Source organism: Rhinoraja longicauda, chromosome 2 (genome assembly GCF_053455715.1).
Source record: "Rhinoraja longicauda isolate Sanriku21f chromosome 2, sRhiLon1.1, whole genome shotgun sequence".
NCBI classification, from domain to species: domain Eukaryota; kingdom Metazoa; phylum Chordata; class Chondrichthyes; order Rajiformes; family Arhynchobatidae; genus Rhinoraja; species Rhinoraja longicauda.
This window is the reverse complement of record NC_135954.1, coordinates 60,118,447-60,138,887: the sequence shown is the minus strand read 5'-3', so window position 1 is coordinate 60,138,887 and position 20,441 is coordinate 60,118,447. Positions and strand designations below refer to the sequence as shown.

The 20,441-nt window shown below is 39.4% G+C and overlaps 1 protein-coding gene across 1 annotated transcript in view; it reads right to left on the bottom strand.

The window, feature by feature from the left end:
• The window catches only part of nek11 (NIMA-related kinase 11), a 240,266-nt gene that overhangs the window by 31,248 nt on the left and 188,577 nt on the right, over positions 1–20,441 (bottom strand). Inside the window, exon 13 of the mRNA XM_078419768.1 lies at positions 320–453. Coding sequence (XP_078275894.1) covers positions 320–453 — 134 coding nt within the window. The remainder of the gene's footprint in view (positions 1–319; positions 454–20,441) is intronic.

Here is a 20,441-nt window from a genome sequence, read left to right as displayed (position 1 = left end):
AATTTGGCACTTTATCCAAAAAAGTAAATACTAGCCAAATTTAAATCTGGAATGGAGGTATTTTTGTTGGGTAAAAATATTCGGAATACAAGGTTAACATGGGGTGATAGACGTAGGTAATAAATCAGTCATGATGTCTCTGGTGAAACAGCTAAACAGGCTTTCTTCTTGTACCATCACCTATCCCACATCCATCGAGGTGCTAATTAATTTTCCTTAACTCTCTTTCGCTTCATCATCCCAGACAGCATTGATAAAAACATCTACCCAGATCAGTTAAAAATTGTTGCATTTGATACTGAGCTGGAGTATTGCCTACCTGTTCATAAGTTTTGAAAGTAGAGCATTCACTTTCCTCATTAGATTCTTCAGCCTCTAGGTTGTCATCAGAACAAGATTCAAAACCATCTTCATTATAAAACTCTTCAGCTACTTCTGGATCTTCGGGAATTGCTGAAACAAGCAATTATAGCAGTTTAAAAGCCTTTGCATATGTATTTCCCAACTCCTAATGAATAAAATACACATTCATGCTCCTCTGATTGTGATTTATTCATCATTCCAATAAATACACAACCTGTTCTAACCTTAGTTACAAATGCCTAAAAACTATTTTACTTAATTTAAGGAGAAGTGATTAAGCTAAAGTGAGCTGGTAGGAATTTAATTGCATGCACCATTGATCTCATAGTCTGGAATTCCCTCACATAAACTCTCTGCCTCGCCACCTCCCTTTCTTGAAAGCACACCTTGAAACTATCTCTTCTATCTCCTCAAGCTGGAAACACTCAACAAGTCAGGCTGCATCAATGGAAATGGAAACAATTAATGTTTCAGGTCTGGGAACCTTTGTCAGAATTGGGAAAGGGGGAACAAATTAGTTTAAGGAAGCATAAAAGGTCACAGAATAATATGGAATCAAAACAATCCCTTCGACCCAACATGCCTATGCTGACCAAGGTGCCTCATCTATATAAATCCCACCTGCCCGTGTTTGGCCCATATCCCTCTAAGTCTTTCTTATCCATGTAACCGATTAAATGTTTTTGAAATGTTGTTATAGTACCCGTCTCAATTACCTCCTCTAGCAGCTCGTTCCATATGCCCACCACCCCTTGAGTAAAAAAAAGTTGCCCCTCAGGTTCCAATTAAATCCTACCTCTCTTACCTTGAACTTATGATGTCTGGTTCTTGATTTTCCCACACTGGGTAAAAGACTGTGCATCTACCCTATCTATTCCCCTCATGATCTTATACACCTCTATGAGATCACTACTCATCTTCCTGTGCTCCAAGGAATGAAGTCCTCGCCTGTCCAACCTCTCCCTGTAGCTTAGGCCCTGCAAATATTCTTGTAAATCTTCTCTAAACTCTTTCCATCCAACATCTTTCCTATGGCAGGGTGACCAAAATTGAACACAATACTCCAAATGTGGCTTTGTTAATGTATTGTACAACTGTAACATAGCATCCCAACTTCTATACTCAATACTCTGACCGATGAAGGCCAATGTACCAAAAGTCTTCTTAACCACACTTAACCACATCTTTTTTTCTCATAAGTGGGCATATGGAACGAGCTGCTAGAGGAGGTAATTGAGACAGGTACTTTCAAGGGACTATGTGACACCACTTTCAAGGGACTATCGACCCCTGGGTTCTTCTGCTCTACAACACTCCCCATAGCCCTACCATTCCCTGTGCATAAAAGGCGAGGAATGGGTAGAAATATCTGGAAATATCTCTGATAGGGCCAGATGAAGTGGGCTAATATGGCAGCAGAGTCACAGTTAAGGTCAGATTAAGCTGCTTTGTCTGTGTAATGTAACATTAACGGAATACTGGGAAAAACACACAGCAGGCAACAAAAATGAAGAAAATCTGAGCCAAATAATGATGGATAGAAACAGATAAACTGGTATGAGTGTTCACCATTTCTGGACAATTATGACGAATTTTACAGTTAATTTTATTTCATGGACACTACAGAATGCAATTTCTTCTTCGAGCATCTGCTTTTATGAGTTGCACTTATCTTCATTAAAAGTATCCTGATAGGGAACCCAACAGGGAAATAATTAAATAGCCTTGAGATGCTTTTAAGAAAACAAAGGCATAGTGTTTGGAAAGTAGTGTAATTCTCCAAAATCTATTCTTTTTTTAATTATTGCCACATGTGATACAATCTGGCACTCTGACTTAATTAACTGGGTACAAAACTGCACATCTTTTTCAGCAGTAATTTTTTTAAAGAACTGTACAGCAACAATATCCTTGTCAATCCAGCTTGGTGACCACACTGCTGCAAGTGAGAGATTGATTTTATTCATATGATTTATGTATAACCAATCCTCACGCACTGGCATTTTCCTGAGGAATCTGCTTTACATTTATTGGGAGAATACGCTGCAGAAGATTTAAATGCACTCTGATTTCTCAATAAATTGACTTTGGTGTACTAACACAAGGGATTATATAGTGATCCGTACTGTTATATAACATTTCAGGTCAATGGCCTTTCAAGAGATGAAAGTGAGTTGACTGGATGATCATATCTGATGATAGACCTAAATCTCCGCACAAGCACAACCTTATTAATTTAACCTTAAATAAATCTTGCACAGTTGTGGTAGATTATTTTTCCTCTTCACGATGCCCAAGCCAGCATTTATTACTCATTTTTAACTTTCCATCAGAAGTTGGTAGGTTCCTGAACTGCTGCAGTCATTTTGATAAGGTATTTTTAGCTCTGGTGGAGAGATGGTGATATATTTCCAATTCGGGATGATGTGGCACCTGCAAGAATTCCAGCAAATGGCATTATTCCCCGGTGCTTCTTGATCTTGTTTTTCCTGGCTTGAGGTTGAAGGTTTATGAAGTGCTGCAATGCCTTTTCTGGATTGTAACTGAGGAAACTGCACTATTATTGGGAGAATACGCTGCAGATCTTTAAAGGCACTCTGATTTCCCAATAAATTGACTTTGTTTGATGTGCTAACAAAGGGTTTCTTTAGTGATCCATATTGTTGTATAACATCTCGGGTCAATGGGCTTTCATGAGGTGAAAGTGAATTGACTGGATGATCATATCTGATTGCAACTTTTGTGTGCTTGTGGTAAAGGGAATGAATGTTTAAGGTTGTGAACAGGAAAACAATCAAGCACACTGCATTGTTCTTGAATGATGGTGTCAGGTCTCTTGCTGCATTGATTTAGTTTTAGTTTAGAGATACAGCGTGGAAACAGGCCCTTTGGCCCACACCGACCAGCACTTCCAGCACCTTAACACAATCCTATGCACTCTCAATTTACACTTATATCAAGCCAATTTACCTTCATACCTGTACATCTTTGGAGTGTAGGAGGAAACATTCGAGCAAATGGACAATGTTCTATCACACTCCTAAATTGTGCCTTATAGTGGGTGGAAAGGCACTGGAGTCTCAGGTGGTGAGTCACTTGCTGCAGGATGTCCAGTCTCTGACCTGCTCTGGTTGCCATAACATTTACGTAGATGGTTCTGTTTAGTTGATTATTGTCACATGTACTGAGGTACAGTGAAAAGCTTTTTTGTTACATGCTATCAAGTCAATGAAAAGATTACAATCAAGGCACCCACAGTGTACAGATACAGGATAAAGGGTATAACATTTAGTGCAAGATCAGGTTCACCTGCACCTCCTCCAACCTCATCTATTGTATCCGCTGTTCCAGATGTCAACTTCTTTACATCGGCGACACCAAACGCAGGCTTGGCGATCGTTTCGCTCAACACCTTCGCTCAGTCCACCTTAACCAACCTGATCTCCCAGTGGCTCAGCACTTCAACTCCCCCTCCCACTCCCAGTCTGACCTTTCTGTCATGGGCCTCCTCCAGTGTCATAGTGAGGCCCACCGCAAATTGGAGGAACAGCACCTCATATTTCGTTTGGGCAGCTTACAGCCCAGCGGCATGAACATTGACATCTTTAACTTTAGATAGTTCCTCTGTCCCTCTCTTCCCCTCCCCCTTCCCAGTTCTCCCACTGTCTTCCTGTCTTCACCTATATCCTTTCTTTGTCCCGCCCCCCCCCCCCCCCCCCCCCCGACATCAGTCTGAAGAAGGGTCTCGACCCGAAACGTCACCCATTCCTTCTCTCCAGAGATGCTGCCTGACCTGCTGAGTTACTCCAGCATTTTGTGATACCTTCGATAAATTCGGTAAATTAATGTGGAAATAGAGCTTGGATAACACTCAGCTTTCAGTGGAACAGATCAAGGGAATTGAATGGCCTAATGTTTCTTACTCAGATGGGCAAATCAAATCTATTCTCTGGAAGAAAGATTTAGATCGGCTAAAAGAATGTCCTTATCTGGATTTTATCTTTATACATCAATTTCCTAAAAGAATAAATGATAAGAACAAATGAGTGTACCTTGTTTCAAACATATGACACCGACCTCCCTAGTGGCCACAAACCTCATGTGTCACAACATCGTCTATCATTCTTATGAAGGGAAGAACTAATCCTTTTCATTTTATGGATCAACAAAAGGAACAAAATGCTAAAGTTCTGTTTGACAAGCAAGCCAAGTGAATTTATCATCTTATTGCTGCATAGGTGATGTTCACGAGTCTGTTTAGGATGATTACATTTTTCTGCATAATTGCTCTAAAACCACGCTGTACATCATGATCATATGCATCAGTGCACGTAAACCACAGGCTAAAAATTGGTATGCAGAAGAGGTGGTGTAGACAGATACAATTACAACATTTAAAAGGCATTTGGACAGGTACTTGAATAGGAAAGGCCTAGAGGATTAGGGCCTCATACAGGCATAAACGAATAGCATAAATAGGATTCACAGCTGGTACAGATAAAGTGGACTGTAAATGCGCTGTACAATTCTTGGATTCTATAAGTTTGAGATGCCCTTATACAAGGATACCATGAGCAGTCACAATTTTGACAAGAGATAATGCAGTGGCACATCTAACCCACTTCTCCACTGTATTCTTTTGTTATATTTCTCACAGTCTAAATAATATTTGCTGATAGAAGAATGTACAAAAATTTAGAATGGCATCAATGTTAAATGAACTAACTTTACTGTGATGTAGTTAATTCATCAACAACATCACACCCAAGTTTGAAGCATTATTCATTGCATATTATATGATATTTTGTGGAAGAATATTCATTGTATCTTGGCAACTTGCCAGAATTTTACAGTAACTTCTCAATGTCTCTGAAGTGGACCCTGAACTGATCGTCTTTTGATTCAGAGATAATAGTGCCACCTACCAGAACACAGTTCAATTCAATTCTCACTGCACTAGTGGAAAAAATAAACCCCTTGACTTTAATATAGCTACTGCAATCCACTTGTGTGTAGTTTACAGATAAACAAGTTCATTCTCTACATTAACTGAATTAAATCTTGAATTTGGTGTAAACTGATAATAAAATTATATTCTTAAAAAAAAAATAATGCAAGCTGGACTGAAATTAAATTAAACCAATCAACTGAAAACAGCAAGAACAGTTTTTCTCTGCTGTTATTTGAATGGGGTGCAATTTCTTTACCACACTTGTTCACATTATCAAGCAGCTCACTGTTCTATTCTTCAATTCCTTTCACGCACCTACCCCAGGTTAAGTCTCAAGATGTAGCTTGTCTAGGAATTTCTGCTGCGTTTCAAGGAAGAAATTTGAAATAAGATAGATGTTAGAACAAAAAGATTCACCTTCTCTTTAGATATTTTGTGCAAAACCTTCACCGAGAGAGATTTATTTCACAGGCATGAAATCTACTGACCTTAAATTGGCTGGGTACACATTACTCTGTTCCTTTAATATCACATAGTTTTTACAAGAAATCGCCATTGGCTTTAATTTGAAAGATAAAAGGATTACCTATTTTTTAAAGAGTACAGTAATTTCGCATTATGTTCAGTACAGACATTGTACACTGAAGAGCCTGTTCCTATGCTGCACTATTTTATGTTCGAATAGGAATGATTGCTGAAATGGTATTCTAGTCAATAATTATTATTCAAGCAATATTCTAAAACAAATTATCAGTAATTAATGCTTGATATGCACAAATCGGTTGCTGCTTTCAGGTAACAGCTTTAAAATGTTAATGCAGAACAGGAACATCATTCAACCACTAAGATGGAAAGGTGCAATATAAATAAAAATGTTTTTTTAAGAAATGGCATGAAAAACAAGAACCATTTTATTACATCTTAACAGTTCCCTGCGTATTGGCAAATTCATTGGCAGCATCTTGGAGAAATGAATTCACCAGCATAGTCAGTCAATGCAAGATCTTTAAAATTAATCCTTCTGGAAAATAGATTACGTGCGACACACTGAGGAATACACAATGTTAAAGGTTACGCTACTAACGCTCACCAGAGGCAGAGCTCCACCTACAGCTGCTTGTATTAAAGAGAGATTTGACATACAATTATTAGACAGCAAAAGACTTAATAATAATGTGCTCTTAATCTCTATTGACAAATTTCAGCACCTTTTCCTACTCTGTCATGTACATTTCTACTCCTGCTTTGTGTACACCGTGAGCTTCTATGAACTTTCATTGCACCCTAGTGTACATGACAATAAACGTATCTCCATCTGTAGTGGTTGATCTAATCTCCTGTTCTTCCCAGAATCTGCTCCTTCCTTTTAGTCAGAGAGGCTTCACGAAGCTCCCCCTTCCTTTTCCCTCTATGCATAATTATTTTTTCTCGTTAAATCATATTTCTACTTTAGAGACTGATTTCAGGGAAGGAATACCATTTACATCAGACAAATAAATGTATAAACCTGAAATAGTATGGTAGGAATCATTTCATCCAGGAGTACTTATGTTCCTGCGTTGAATTGATTTGGGTTTAAATTCTCCTCTGGGATCTGAACAGTAAAATCTAGACATCAATGAATGGGTGCTATCTTTCAGATGTGATGTTAAACTGAGACCCTATCTGTGCTCCTGCAAGAGATGTGATGGCTCTGTTTTGAAGTAAATGAGGTGGGTTAGTCCGACCATCCTGATCATGATTAACCCTAATTCAAAATAAAGGTTCCATTTGTTTCCTTTGTTGTAACAGTGACTATTTAACAAGAGCTTCATAAGAATATTAGGATTTCACTAAATGTCAAAGCAAGTGTAGTCTTCACCTCTTTTAGACTGTCATCACCACTCAAAATAAACACAATGCAACTTTGAAGGAAACTAAAGCACTTTGAGGGGAAAATTAATCTAACCATTTTTCACTGAAAATTCAAACAGCCAACTGCTTAAATATAGTGCCTCAGTTGCAACATCATGATTTAATTTCCTTTTTCCCCCTATAACAGGCAGTTGATATCATGCATTAATGATTGACAGATTTGTCCATTTTAAGCAAACTGTCACCTTGCAACCACAGGTATTAATTTTCTTCCATTACAATCATTTGCATATATATATTTGTCATCTCACAGGAATAATTTGACAAAGCAGTGCAATAAGGCCATGAAAAAAGCAATGCAGCAATTTTTTACATACTGTTCTGATTTCATCTAATTAAATACAATTTAATCTATTAAATGCACTAAAATAGCCCCAGTAATGAACAAAAATTATTTTCTATTCTGAAAAGCTTGCTTCTTTCATTTTAAAATAAAACCTGAATTAAACATTGCTGATCAAACTTTACAAGAGAAATAAAAATGAAAATGTTGGAAATATGCAATATGTCAGAAAACATCAGTGAAAAGAGAAATAGTTAACATTTCAGGTCAAAGAACATTCACCAGATCTGGGAAATCAAACATACGTTTGTTTTAAATTGCAGAGAAGGTGGGAAAGGGATGAATTGGACAAAGGGAATTAGATTGATGGCAGGATTGCCCTGGTGATTCTGATGTTTACGGAGCCATCTAGTTAATAGATTAAAGAGGGAAAATAGCAGAGGAGAATGTGACATATTAAGGTAGTGAAATGCAGTTCACAGCTTTTGCTGAGGCCTGAAACCCCAAGAACGGTGGAAATTCATAGCAGATCAGGTAGTATCTATGGAGAAAGAAAAACTAAGTTTACATCAGAGATGGATAACCTTACGATAGTAATGACTGATACAAACAGAGTACCACAGGCTGCAATGTGAGGCTATAAATGTTCCCAACGGCTGCAGTATGAGCCTTTGGGACTTAAAGTGGCCACTTATGTCATAAGTAATACTATTGGTAACAATGGCAGTAGAGAAAGTAGGTCATAAAACTAAGATGCGGGCTGAGTCTACAGTTATCTAGCTCAAGTAGAAATGAGCAACTGATGGTAGCAATGTTGTACTCCACAGATGCAACGATTGCAATAATCAATAATGACATTTAAACAATTCAGACTAATCTTCAAACTGGAGTAACCCAATATTCTTATCCCTTTCTGAATTCTATTTGTCCACTGACTCAAATTAAAAATGTTTGGATTTATATTTTCAGCAAATTCTTGTGAAAATCTTTAAAATGTGACAAAAAATTATATAAATGCACATACTGAAAATTTCAAAAATAATTAGCCGGAGGCTGTTTGTGTATAATGTGATACCAATGAGGAATGGAAATTAAATGTTCCGGCCTCTCCATTCCACTTTTGAAAGGGGGTTTACAGTGATAGAGTTTTGCATATTCAGCTGCAGATCAGTGATAATCATTGGCATTATGTGTAATGAGCCAGTCTTGCTTAGTAGTTTACAATGTAAGAGATAATCATCTTCAGTCTAGCCAGGCTCTCAACAGCAAGGTAAACTCGGAGAGTGAATTAAAAATAGGATATACAGCTCAATGAGTTTCTGATTCTCAGTCTCTATGAACACCAGTCCCCACTGGGACATCAGCATTGCACTTGCCTCATTTTAACATCCCTGGGTTCAAAATGGAGAGTTCTCCTTTGCTCCAGGAAAAACAGTCCTACAGTTTACAAACTCTTACAAACTCCAGCCCGACAGTCCTGGCAATATCCTCGTGAATCTTTTCTGCACCCTCTCCAGTTTAACCACACCCTTCCTATATTATGGTGACCAGATATGCGCACAATATTCCAGGTGCAGTCTCACCAACGTCATGTACAGCTGTAATATGCAATCCCAATTCTCGTATTTAATGTTCTGTCTGATGAAGGAAAGCATGCCACATGCCTTCTTCGCCACATTTTCTACCTGCAGCCAATTTCAAGGAACTGAAATTCCTGTCCCCATCGGTCCCTCTGTTCTACCACACTTTCCACAGCCCTGTCTTTCACTGTAAATGTTCTGCTCTGGTTTAACTTCCTAAAATTCATCATTTCACACTTGTCAGAGTTAATTTCCATCTACCATTCATTGGCCCACTTTCCCAGTTCCTCTGGATCTTGTTAGAACGTGAGGTAACCTCCTTCACCATCCACACTACCACTTTTAGTATCAACTGCAAACTTGCTCATTCTTTCATTGCCTGATCTGTTGAGTTACTCCAACATTTTGCATCTATCTTGGAGCTTTTCATTGCCTTGATTTTCCATGTTTGGGACATTGGGAGAAGGGTGTTTCCGTAAATACAGCACAGGTTATTTTCCTGTTTTTTATGTAATAATCCCATTGTTTCATATCCTGCATTTTAAGTAGTAGAGAACATGGTGTATAGCCAAAATAATGAGATGAAACAAAAATAAATAAATCTGTTTTTACAAAGAAAAATGTCAGATATGTTCCTGTGTTTTCTTGCCTTTTTCTGTGACATTTTTCAAGCAGGATGTCATCAAATCCTTAGGCTAGTCCAGAACCAGGGGCCACAGTTTAAGAATAAGGGGTAGGCCATTTAGAACAGAGATGAGGAAAAACTTTTTCAGCCAGAGTTGTGAATCTGTGGAATTCTCTGCCTCGGAAAGCAGTGAAGGCCAGTTCTCTGAATGCTTTCAAGAGAGAGCTAGATAGAGCTCTTAAGGATAGCGGTGTCAGGGGGTATGGGGAGAAGGCAGGAACGGGGTACTGATTGAGAATGATCAGCCATGATCACATTGAATGGTGGTGCTGGCTTGAAGGGCCGAATGGCCTAGTCCTGCACCTATTGTCTATTGTCTAATTTATACCAGAAAGATTACATTAATTTTGCAATTAAATAACTCTATATAATCCAAATTCTGATTATGCTTATGATTTTTATCATTTATCACCCGATACGATGGTTTTCTGATGCCCCGGGTTTTTGCAGCACAACATTGAGTAGCAGTGTCCATTTGGGCACGTGTAAAATGTGTGAATTAAAAGCAGATTAACTGTTTTTATATTTATTGTTTCTTTTTTTATTGTTTATATATTTTTTTGTGTTTAAACCTTCCATTGAAGTACTTAATAATGAATAGCTTAAAATCATGAAATAAAAATCTAGTTTGCTCATCTATTTTAGCGATGTCTCATTCTGTAGTCCCTCCCATTGAGTAACATCGTGAATGCTATTTATAGCGCTATAACGTGTTTTTTTGCACTCGTCGCCATTAAAAAAAAAATCAAACAATGCGATTATAATGACCCTGGCATGAACTCCGGGCCACGTGGTGGGTTCGTAATTTTGTAATGGAGCTTAGAAATCAGTAAGTGTCCCATATGGCTTATATGTCTTACAAATAATTTTCTTTGTTTTTTTTTCAAATTTTGAAAGTATTAAATTTTGGTCAAATTTTAGTTGATTTTAATCACAAATTAGCTCAAAATGATCATAGGTAGGCCCAATTTTAATGCTGTGGTATTTCATTAAGATTTAATAACTTTCAACTTTGGCCACCCATGTTACCCTTATTTACAGAAACACCCAGAAGGAAATTGATGCAAAGGTCCAGGTTTAAAACTTTATGTTGAAGACACAGGCATGCCATCATTACATTAACTGCAGAATTGTCATTAATTTCCTTTTGAGAAAATTACCCAGTCATAAGTATATCTTATTTTGATGAAAGGTCATCAATTTATATTATTAACCTGTATTCTCTCTGTGAATATTAACTAATCTGCTGTATCTTTCACATTTTCAGATTAATTGTTGAATTTCTTGTTAATCCATTTATTTTTGGCCAAGTCTATCCAGTTAGACGATCAAGGGCTTCTATCAACCGCGTCAGCCTATCACATTGCACTTTTAAACATACATATCAGGAAAATAAAAAAAGTCTCCATGCTTCCTGTTTGAGTTTTGGTGCTGGTGTAATGTGGGTATGATCCAAACCTGATTTGGCTTGCTAAATATGGAGAATCAGTCATTTACCACCATTGACATCTCTCTTCAGGTGAATGAATTAAATATAAATATCTTGTTCGAGAGGAACTTCACAAGCACTAAGAGGTGACAGATGCAAGCTTATCCAGTTCCATTGAGATCACAAACCATAGTTAGAAAGACTGCTCTGTAAGAAATCTAGAGGTCATCAATATAAATGACAAGAAATCCAATTGAGAATACGAGAGAAACTTTTCTTGAAATTTTGAGAGTTTTGAAATGCCTTGCTCCAATGATATCAGACACCAGTAAGGCCACATCTGGAATATTATGTACAGATTCTGATTACCCTATCAAAGGAGGACATAGATATAATTATGGAATGCAGCAAAGATTCATAAAACCTAGAGCAAACCCCATCCCAGCAGTAAAAGGACAAATTTAGCCAAATGTACAAAATTCTAACATGCCTTGACATGAAATTTTTTGCTCGTTTCTTTTTGATCTGTGCTTTCACTCACTAGTTTTAAAAGCAAAATATTCAGGACAGGAATTACCTTCATCCAAAGGCTAAGGAATCTTTGTAATTCTCTATCCAAGAGAGCTGTGGGGACACAGTCACTTGAATATATTTAAGAAAGAGGTAGGTGAAAGTTTAGGTATTGAGGGAATTAAGCGATGGATTCATTCATAATGGATCCATTCATGATGGAGCAAGTATAAAGGGCTGAAAGTCATACTCCTTCCATTATTAAATTTTCCTTAGGTTTAAGTGTCGGTTTAAGTTTTTTTATTATCAAATAGTACAGTGAAAAGCTTTGTTTTGCATGCTGATCAAACAGATCCTACTGTGCATAAATACAATCAAGCCCAAACTCCAGTACCAAAGGTAGAGCAAAGGGGGAATATACAGAATGCAGAATATAATTCTCAGCATTGCAGTGCATCAGTTCCATGGGCAAAGTCCAATGTCCACAATGAGGTGAATCAGATAGTAACCTAGCTATGGAAGGACTGTTCGTTCAGAAGTCTACAAAGGAGAAGAAAGTATATGTAGTGTTGTATTAACAAGGAATCTGTTGCCATAAGGAACAGTTGAAATGACTAATAGAGATTTATCTCAGAGAGAGCTGGAGAGAAAAGGAAAGAGAGTGTCATCTTGTTAGAGTTAAATGCGGGAAGGAGAAAGGATCTTTAATTGGAACATAGGCTCTGACATGAAACAAATGAGCTGGTTTGGCAGTTTTATTTATACTCCACTTTTATTTCAGTGCCCAGTTCCATTCTCACTAAAACAGTCCATACCCAACACCGGATATTGGGAAAGGAGCAGATTATAAAATCAGAAGGCAGGAAAATAAAAGGTCAGGCTAGCACCGATTGAATTCAGACATGTGATTTTAAAAAATTAATCTTAGGTAAATGACATTCAACAGTAATTAGTTCATTGCGGAGTTTTCTTTAGTCCATAAAAATGAACTATTGTGTTCCCACAGTATCCAAAAGAAAACAAAGATACAAAGGAAAGAGACATGAGAGAACATTGCACTGAGAACACATTGCTGCATGATGGCGTAGGATGTTAAAATTTAATTTAAAGAGGAACAATTGAATGTCACCATTCAATGAGAAAAAGGGATGGAATACTTTGAAGAATTCATAGTAAGCAGTTCCAATCTTACATTGTGCCAGGTTCAATTAGAGTGATATCAGAAAGCAGTTAGTGTAAGAAAATAACAGCAGATGCTGTTCTAAGGTATTTATTCGCAAAATGCTGGAGTAACTCAGCAACTCAGCAGGTAACTCAGAGGAAGTATCTAAAGTTGGAGAAGTCGATGTTCATACCGCTGGGCTGCAAGCTGCCCAGGCGAAATATGAGGTGCTGTTCCTCCAATTTCCGGTGGGCCTCACTGCAGCCCAGTGGTATGAACATCGACTTCTCCAACTTTAGATAGTTCCTCGGTCCCTCTCTTCCCCTCCCCCTTCCCAGATCTCCCTCTATCTTCCTGTCTCCACCTATATCCTTCCTTTGTCCCGCCCCCCTGACATCAGTCTGAAGAAGGGTCTCGACCTGAAACGCCGCCCATTCCTTCTCTCCCAGATGCTGCCTGACCTGCTGAGTTACTCCAGTATTTTGTGAATAAATACATCAGAAAGCAGTTAAATGCACAAAGGGTTGTGATCAAAAACTCTGCCAAAATAAACCTCCATTTAGTCAGCATCCCAAGATGTTTAACAGGAGCCATTAGCAATAGGTTAGACAATTTTACCAAGCAGCCAAAGTGGTTAAAGAGGTGCAACAAATAAGAGTGTTTTGAGAAAATAATTCCAGGGTGAAGGATCCTTGCAGTTGGAGGCACTGACAGCCAATGGTGGGGGAATAGATGTCAGGGATAAACCAGAGCAGAGTTAAAGGTTTCTGGAATTCTTAGAGGGCAACAGGATTGTGGAAGATTCCAGAGTTAGGAAAGGGGAGGCCTTTCACGAATTCAAAGCGAAACTCAGAAATTGTTGGACTGAGAAACGTTGCAGGCACAAAGACACTTCGTGACTCAAGCTTCGAGTGAGTTAGGACAGATAGAAGATTTTTGGAAGCACTGATGTTTACAGAGGGAGACATCATAAAAGCATTTGTCAGGAAGGAGTCTTGGAAAGTTGAAGATCAAAAGGTTAGGGAATTCGGATGTTGGGATAAAAGGGTGTTGGGGAAATTGGAGTAGGTGGGAGGTTGACAAGTGGAATAGTTGAGTCGATGCTGACCTTAGTGCTGAGATGAAATGGGTGCAGAGACATCAAGGATTCAAATGGGCACCTGACATGAGTGACATTTGCACAAATGATGCTATTTCCATGCCAGTTATACATGTGATGGCATTATTGTCTGTGCAGCAACAGATTGGAACTCCTGTAGCTTCCTTAGCTTACATCTTTCTTCTCCCTTTACCCATATGGTACCTGCCCTGACCCACCAATCTCATTCTTGACCTGAAATGCCAACCCCTTCTGATCCCCTAATTGTCCTACCCCATCACGCAACAACAACTCAAATCCCCAGCCCTCTGAGATCACTCCATCCTTGCAATCCCCTCCGGTCTCAGCATGCATGGCATCCCAGCTCTCTTACCCTCTCCTGCTATCCACAACATCCAATTTTTTTGATGTCTCAAAGCCAAGCTCCCCATCTGTTAACCATTCTTGCCACCAACTCTGTGATCCCAACAGAAACCCTAATTGGCACCCCTTCTTTCTTGATCATTGCATCTAAGTGCAGACTCTAATCCTCAGTGAAGTTTCTTGTCTGATTCACTCCCCTAATTCCTGGTCACTGCTGATTATCCCCCTCTCTGATTATGTTCCTAAGCCTTAAACTTGACAGAGGTGCCCCTTTTAGATGCTGACCAATCCTACTTTCAACCTATTGCTTCTCTGATCCTGGTCCTCATGTGGACAGCCCTCACATTCAGTCCCCCAATCTGGCCTTGATCCCAGGCAGTGCATCTTCCACTGCAAGTAGTAACAGCCTTTCAGGTAAACCCAGCTATGGGGGCTGTGTTGGGAGCAGGGTGCTCATGAATAAAATAATCATTAGCACACTGCTGCAGTGCCCATTTTATGCACGTAGTTATGTGAATATAATTGAGGCAATTTTGACTGAGTTGTATTTTCAGATGGGCTCTTAATATCCACATTAGCTGCATCAGTACAACTGGTAGAACAAATAATGACATCTTACCCTCAAAAGATTAATTTAGTTTCAAGGACTCTAGAGAGTGAAATTATAACCATAACTACCTTTCAGTCAACATGACAAACATCCTTCAGTTGCTTTGTGACTGATGTGCAATTACATTGCCAAGGAATGTGATACTTCCTCCAAACTGCTGAACCTTGTAATGTAGCCAGTATCTTTATCCAGAGATGCAGTCAAAACAAAAGCAAGAAAACAACTGAACATGGATTTTGCATAAAAATAATTTGTTTCCTGCAGTTTGGCTCCTACTGAAATCAGACAATGAAACAAGTACATAATAGATAAATATTTCATCCTTCAGTGTGAGATAATCAACATTTCTATTTTTTGGCTTACTACAAAAGTATGGCAGACAACTTAAGTTGATAATTCAGGTTACAGAAGGCGAATCAGGCTGACAGACTTTTCTCATGACCTCCATTAAGAACAGGAAATTGGTAATTCTGTATAGAAAGCTTTTCAATTAATGGTGCCTTTTACAATCCTGGGATTTCCCAAATCCCTTTAGAGTTAATTAGTTACTTTTGAAGTACATTCATTGTTATAATGTGTAAAATCAGGTGCAGCCGCACAGCAGCTGACAATTCCACCTGTCCAGTCTCCCAAATGCTTGATCGTATCTAAAATAAGTCAGTGGTTTGTAAGCTGGGGAGGATTTGTATTGTTTAGGAAGGGACTGTTGATGCTGGTTCAAAAATACACCGAAGATAGACACAAAATGCTGGAGTAACACAGCGTGACACGCAGCATCTCTGGAGAGAAGGTATGGGCGACATTTCGAGTTGAGACCCTTCTTAAGTCTGAGAGTCAAGGGAGTGGGAGACTAGAGATTATGGAGGGTAAGGTGTGAAGATGACAGATCAAAGATGTCGATCAAGGAAATGCAGAATGGTTCATTGTTAGCCAAGAGGAAAATTACAACGAAGCATTCAATCAGTACAATTAATCAGGAGGACAGTGAAACTAGTTGAAGAACCAGGGTGGGGGAGGGACAGAGAGATAGGGAAATCAAGGGTTACTTGAAGTTAGAGAAATCAATATTTATACCACTGGGTTGTAAGCTGCACATTTGTATTGCCTACCCCAGAATAATCCGAGAAGGCATCCATCACTGATTTCATATCATATCATATATATACAGCCGGAAACAGGCCTTTTCGGCCCTCCAAGTCCGTGCCGCCCAGCGATCCCCGTACATTAACACTATCCTACACCCACTAGGGACAATTTTTACATTTACCCAGCCAATTAACCTACATACCTGTACGTCTTTGGAGTGTGGGAGGAAACCCAAGATCTCGGAGAAAACCCACGCAGGTCACGGGGAGAACGTACAAACTCCTTACAGTGCAGCACCCGTAGTCAGGATCGAACCTGAGTCTCCGGCGCTGCATTCGCTGTAAAGCAGCAACTCTACCGCTGCGCTACCGTGCCAGGTTTGATGATTTGAACTGAACTACTCTTTCTCAGTCAACCAAAGATGTGCTGGCACATTGAAAGCAGTGGTGAATTTCATCATTCATGTCTGTCTTCTCTATATAGTAGCTCCTGAGGTTTAGGATGCAGACCATGTTGTAAATGTTTCATCATGTATCTTCATTGTTGGAGAATACGTTGCACAGCAATTTCAGGCTTCGTTTGTGGATGTTCAGTGAATAAACTGAAGATGAATTGGAGCTGAGTTGCAAGTGTCATCTGCATTATGTATGTCGTTTCTAGGGATGGGGGTGACCTTCGTTCTGGAGTGTAAATTATGTATTTAAGAGTTTTGCATTAGTTATTATTGGAGTCAGTATTTTCCATAAGATTAATGTGATAGGAGCAAAATTAGGCCATTCAGCCCATCACGTCTACTCCGCCATTCAATCATGGCTGATCTATCTTTCCCTCTTAACCCCATTCTCCTGCCGTCTCCCCATAACCCCTGACTAATCAAGAATTTATCCATTTCTGCCTTATCCATTGACGGCCTCCAAAGCCTTCTGTGGTAATGAATTCCAGATTCATTACCGTCTGTCTGAAGGAATTCCTCCTCATCTCCTTCCTAAAGGAACGTCTTTTAATTCTGAGGCTATGACCTCTGGCCCTGTCAACAATGGTACCTTATTCATGAAACAGCTTACAGAGCCAGTAGCTTCTTTACTGTCACTTTCTTTCAACCAGCCACCTCCTGGAACTGTATTCACCGAATTTTGTAGCAAGATTAGTAGATAGAGCCATGAAATATTCATTAAAGAGATTAGAGCATTGTAGGAAAAACATAGATCAATATGTCATTTATTATATTTCTCCCTTATTAATGAAATTTTTAAAAAAACCAAATTAATGCTCTAATCTGTCTTACTTTAACACAAAGTCCAAATACTTGAGCAAACAGGCTATCCTTCCTAATTTGTTTCAATGTGGTTCTGGTTCTCTAGTAACTCCATATCTGCTTGCATCAAAGAAACCTCCTCTATGATGTCACCTACTCATTTGATAAAGTTCAATCTTTCTCTGAACTGTGCTGCACCATATGCCGTCATGATAATGTTCTGTTGTCAGTCTGTTGTAAATCTCATTCTCACTGTGTCTCTGACACTCAGCGGTGGCACCACTGCGTAGTGTTGTGCTTAACATCTTTTGACCACCTTCATTTGCTTTCCTGTATCGTTGGTTAAAGCAGTCCTTGTTGTTGGAGTAGTATTCCGGTTCATCTACTTTTCACTCTCTATCAGGGCCATTCATCATCCCTTGGGGAAGGAAGAGTGGGGTGCTCAAAAGAGCATTTGACATTGATAATATGGCCCTTTTTAGCATTGCCTTGGCTAGTTTCACTGCATTTCTATTACACCATGTGATGCTGTTGAGGGATCAAACTGCCAGCTTCAGAGAACCTTTTTAATCTCTCTGGTGCCATTAGCAGTGTGACAGGAATGAATAACAAATTATGTTTTGAGGTAGTGAATGATCATTAATGTTTATGTATTTTCTAAAAATCTGTTCCCTACAGATCTGTAAAACAATAATTTATGACCAGTTTCAATTTCCCATTTGGGCAACACAGAACTGACTCTTCTTTTGTCTGATAGTTAGTGATGTGTTCCAAAGGATGTCAGATTGTTTAAGGAGATATTCCATTAAAAAAAAAGTTTGAACTGGCTATGGTTGTATCTCACAAACCACAGAAGATGAAAGATGTAGTTGGTATCTCATCAGTTGCAAGTGAAGAGAACTGTACAATTCCATGATGCTCTTGAATGAACCTCTGGAGAATATACTTGATGTAATACATTGCAATTGGCCAGAAATAATTAGTTACCGTACATGCGATCAGGAGCAAGGAGAATCCTCTAAAACTTTCTCAACAGAACTAAAATTGTTATCAGATATTTCCTCCATTTAAATGCACATCTTCAGGTCCTCTTGCTTTAGTTCACAATCCACCTCCCGCTCTACCTCCATCTGTCTTTGATCGCATATGTTTTTCTAACAAAGCCTTAGCTCAAGTGCATAATTTATTTACTTTCAGAGGCATCCGAGAAAACTCGGCCTGTCCATAAGGATGCTCTCAAACTTTTACAGAGGCACCAAAGAGAGTATTCTGATGGTATGCACCTCAGCCTGGTATGCCTGCTGTTCTGATCTTGACTATCTAAACCTGCAGAGAGTGGTGAAGGCAGTGCTGGCCAATACAGGCTCATCACTTCATTCTTTCCAGTCTATCTTCATGGTCAGGAAGGCTGGAAGTATCATCAATGGTGCCTACCACCCTGGCACATTTAAAGCCTTCAGGACCTAAAACTGAACTCAACAATTTCAGATGACCATCAACCTATAAATTACATTGTCATTGAAGATCTACTTGTACTAGGATGGTGGGAGAAGATCTACTTGTACTAGGATGGTGGGAGAAGATCTACTTGTACTAGGATGGTGGGAGAAGATCTACTTGTACTAGGATGGTGGGAGAAGCTTCAGTACGATAGTAGGAGCACTCCCCCTCTTCCTTATCCAAATACAGCAGTGCAAAGGCACTAACGTGTTAGACACAACCAAGCGTGCATCATTTCAGCTGCCACTTTTCCTAAGACCTAGAGTACCTGATGCCACAGAATTTAAACAAGACATCAATGGTATATTTGAGGCAACCAGTCACCATAAAAAAAACCCATAATGGTGGTCCCCACCCCCAGAAACCTGTTCCTTTCATGCACCCTGCCTTCTGTGACTCAATGAGTGCCACTTTCACCTCTGTGTCAGATTAGTTTTAATCTGCAATTTGAGAGGGAGAAGGTTAAATCAGAAGTGTCAGTGTTGCAGTTGAACAAAGGGGACTATGAAGGCATGAAAGAGGAGCTGGCCAAGGTCAACTGGAAAAGGATCCTAGCAGGAATGATGGTGGAACAGCAATGGCAGGAATTTCTGGGCATAATCTAGAAGATGCAGGATCATTTCATTCCAAAGAGGAAGAAAGATTCTAAGGGGAGTAAAAGGCAACCGTGGTTGACAAGGGAAGTTAGGGATGGAATAAAACTAAAAGAAAAGATATATAACATAGCAAAGAGTAGTGGGAAGTCAGAGGATTGGGCAACTTTCAAAGGACAACAGAAGGTAACAAAAAGGGCAATACGGGCTGAAAAGATGAAGTACGAGGGGAAGCTGGCCAAGAATATAAAGAAGGACAGTAAAAGCTTCTTTAGGTATGTTAAAAGAAAAAGATTAGAAAGACAAATATGGGTCCCTTGAAGGCAGAAACGGGTGAAATTATGGGTAACAAGGAAATGGCAGAAGAGTTGAACAGGTACTTCGGATCTGTCTTCACTAAGGAAGACACAAACAATCTCCCAGATGTACTAGAGACAGTTCCTCTGTCTCCCTAGATCCTCTTAGGGAGACAGAGGAACTGAAATAAATTTGCATTAAGCGAGAAATAGTATTGTGTAGACTGATGGGACTGAAGGCTGATAAATCCCCAGGGCCTGATGGTCTGCATCCCAGGGTACTAAAGGAGGTGGCTCTAGAAATCGTGGATGCATTGGTGATCATTTTCCAATGTTCAATAGATTCAGGATCAGTTCCTGTGGATTGGAGGATAGCTAATGTTATCCCATTTTCAAGAAAGGTACGAGAGAGAAAACGGGGAATTATAGACCAGTTAACCTGCCATTGGTGGTGAAGGTGGTGTTGGATTCAATTATTAAAGAGGTCTCTTTTTTCTTAGGCCCCCTCGGTCATGGCTGACCATGGGTGATGCATCCTAGTTGGCTGCTTGCTCCACACCTCGGCTAGAGCAGCGTCGCTTGTGGCTGAAGAGACCAATGCGGGAGTGACAGTCTCTGTCGCAAAGGTCACATTTGTGTGTGGTCTCTGGTCTGTTGAAGTTGCTGCGCTCCTTTCTGCGTGCCCGCTTTTCTGCCGCTGCATTCATCAGTTTCTCTTCCCCCGTTTTCAGATGTTGGTTCAGGGTACCTCTCCACCTTGTA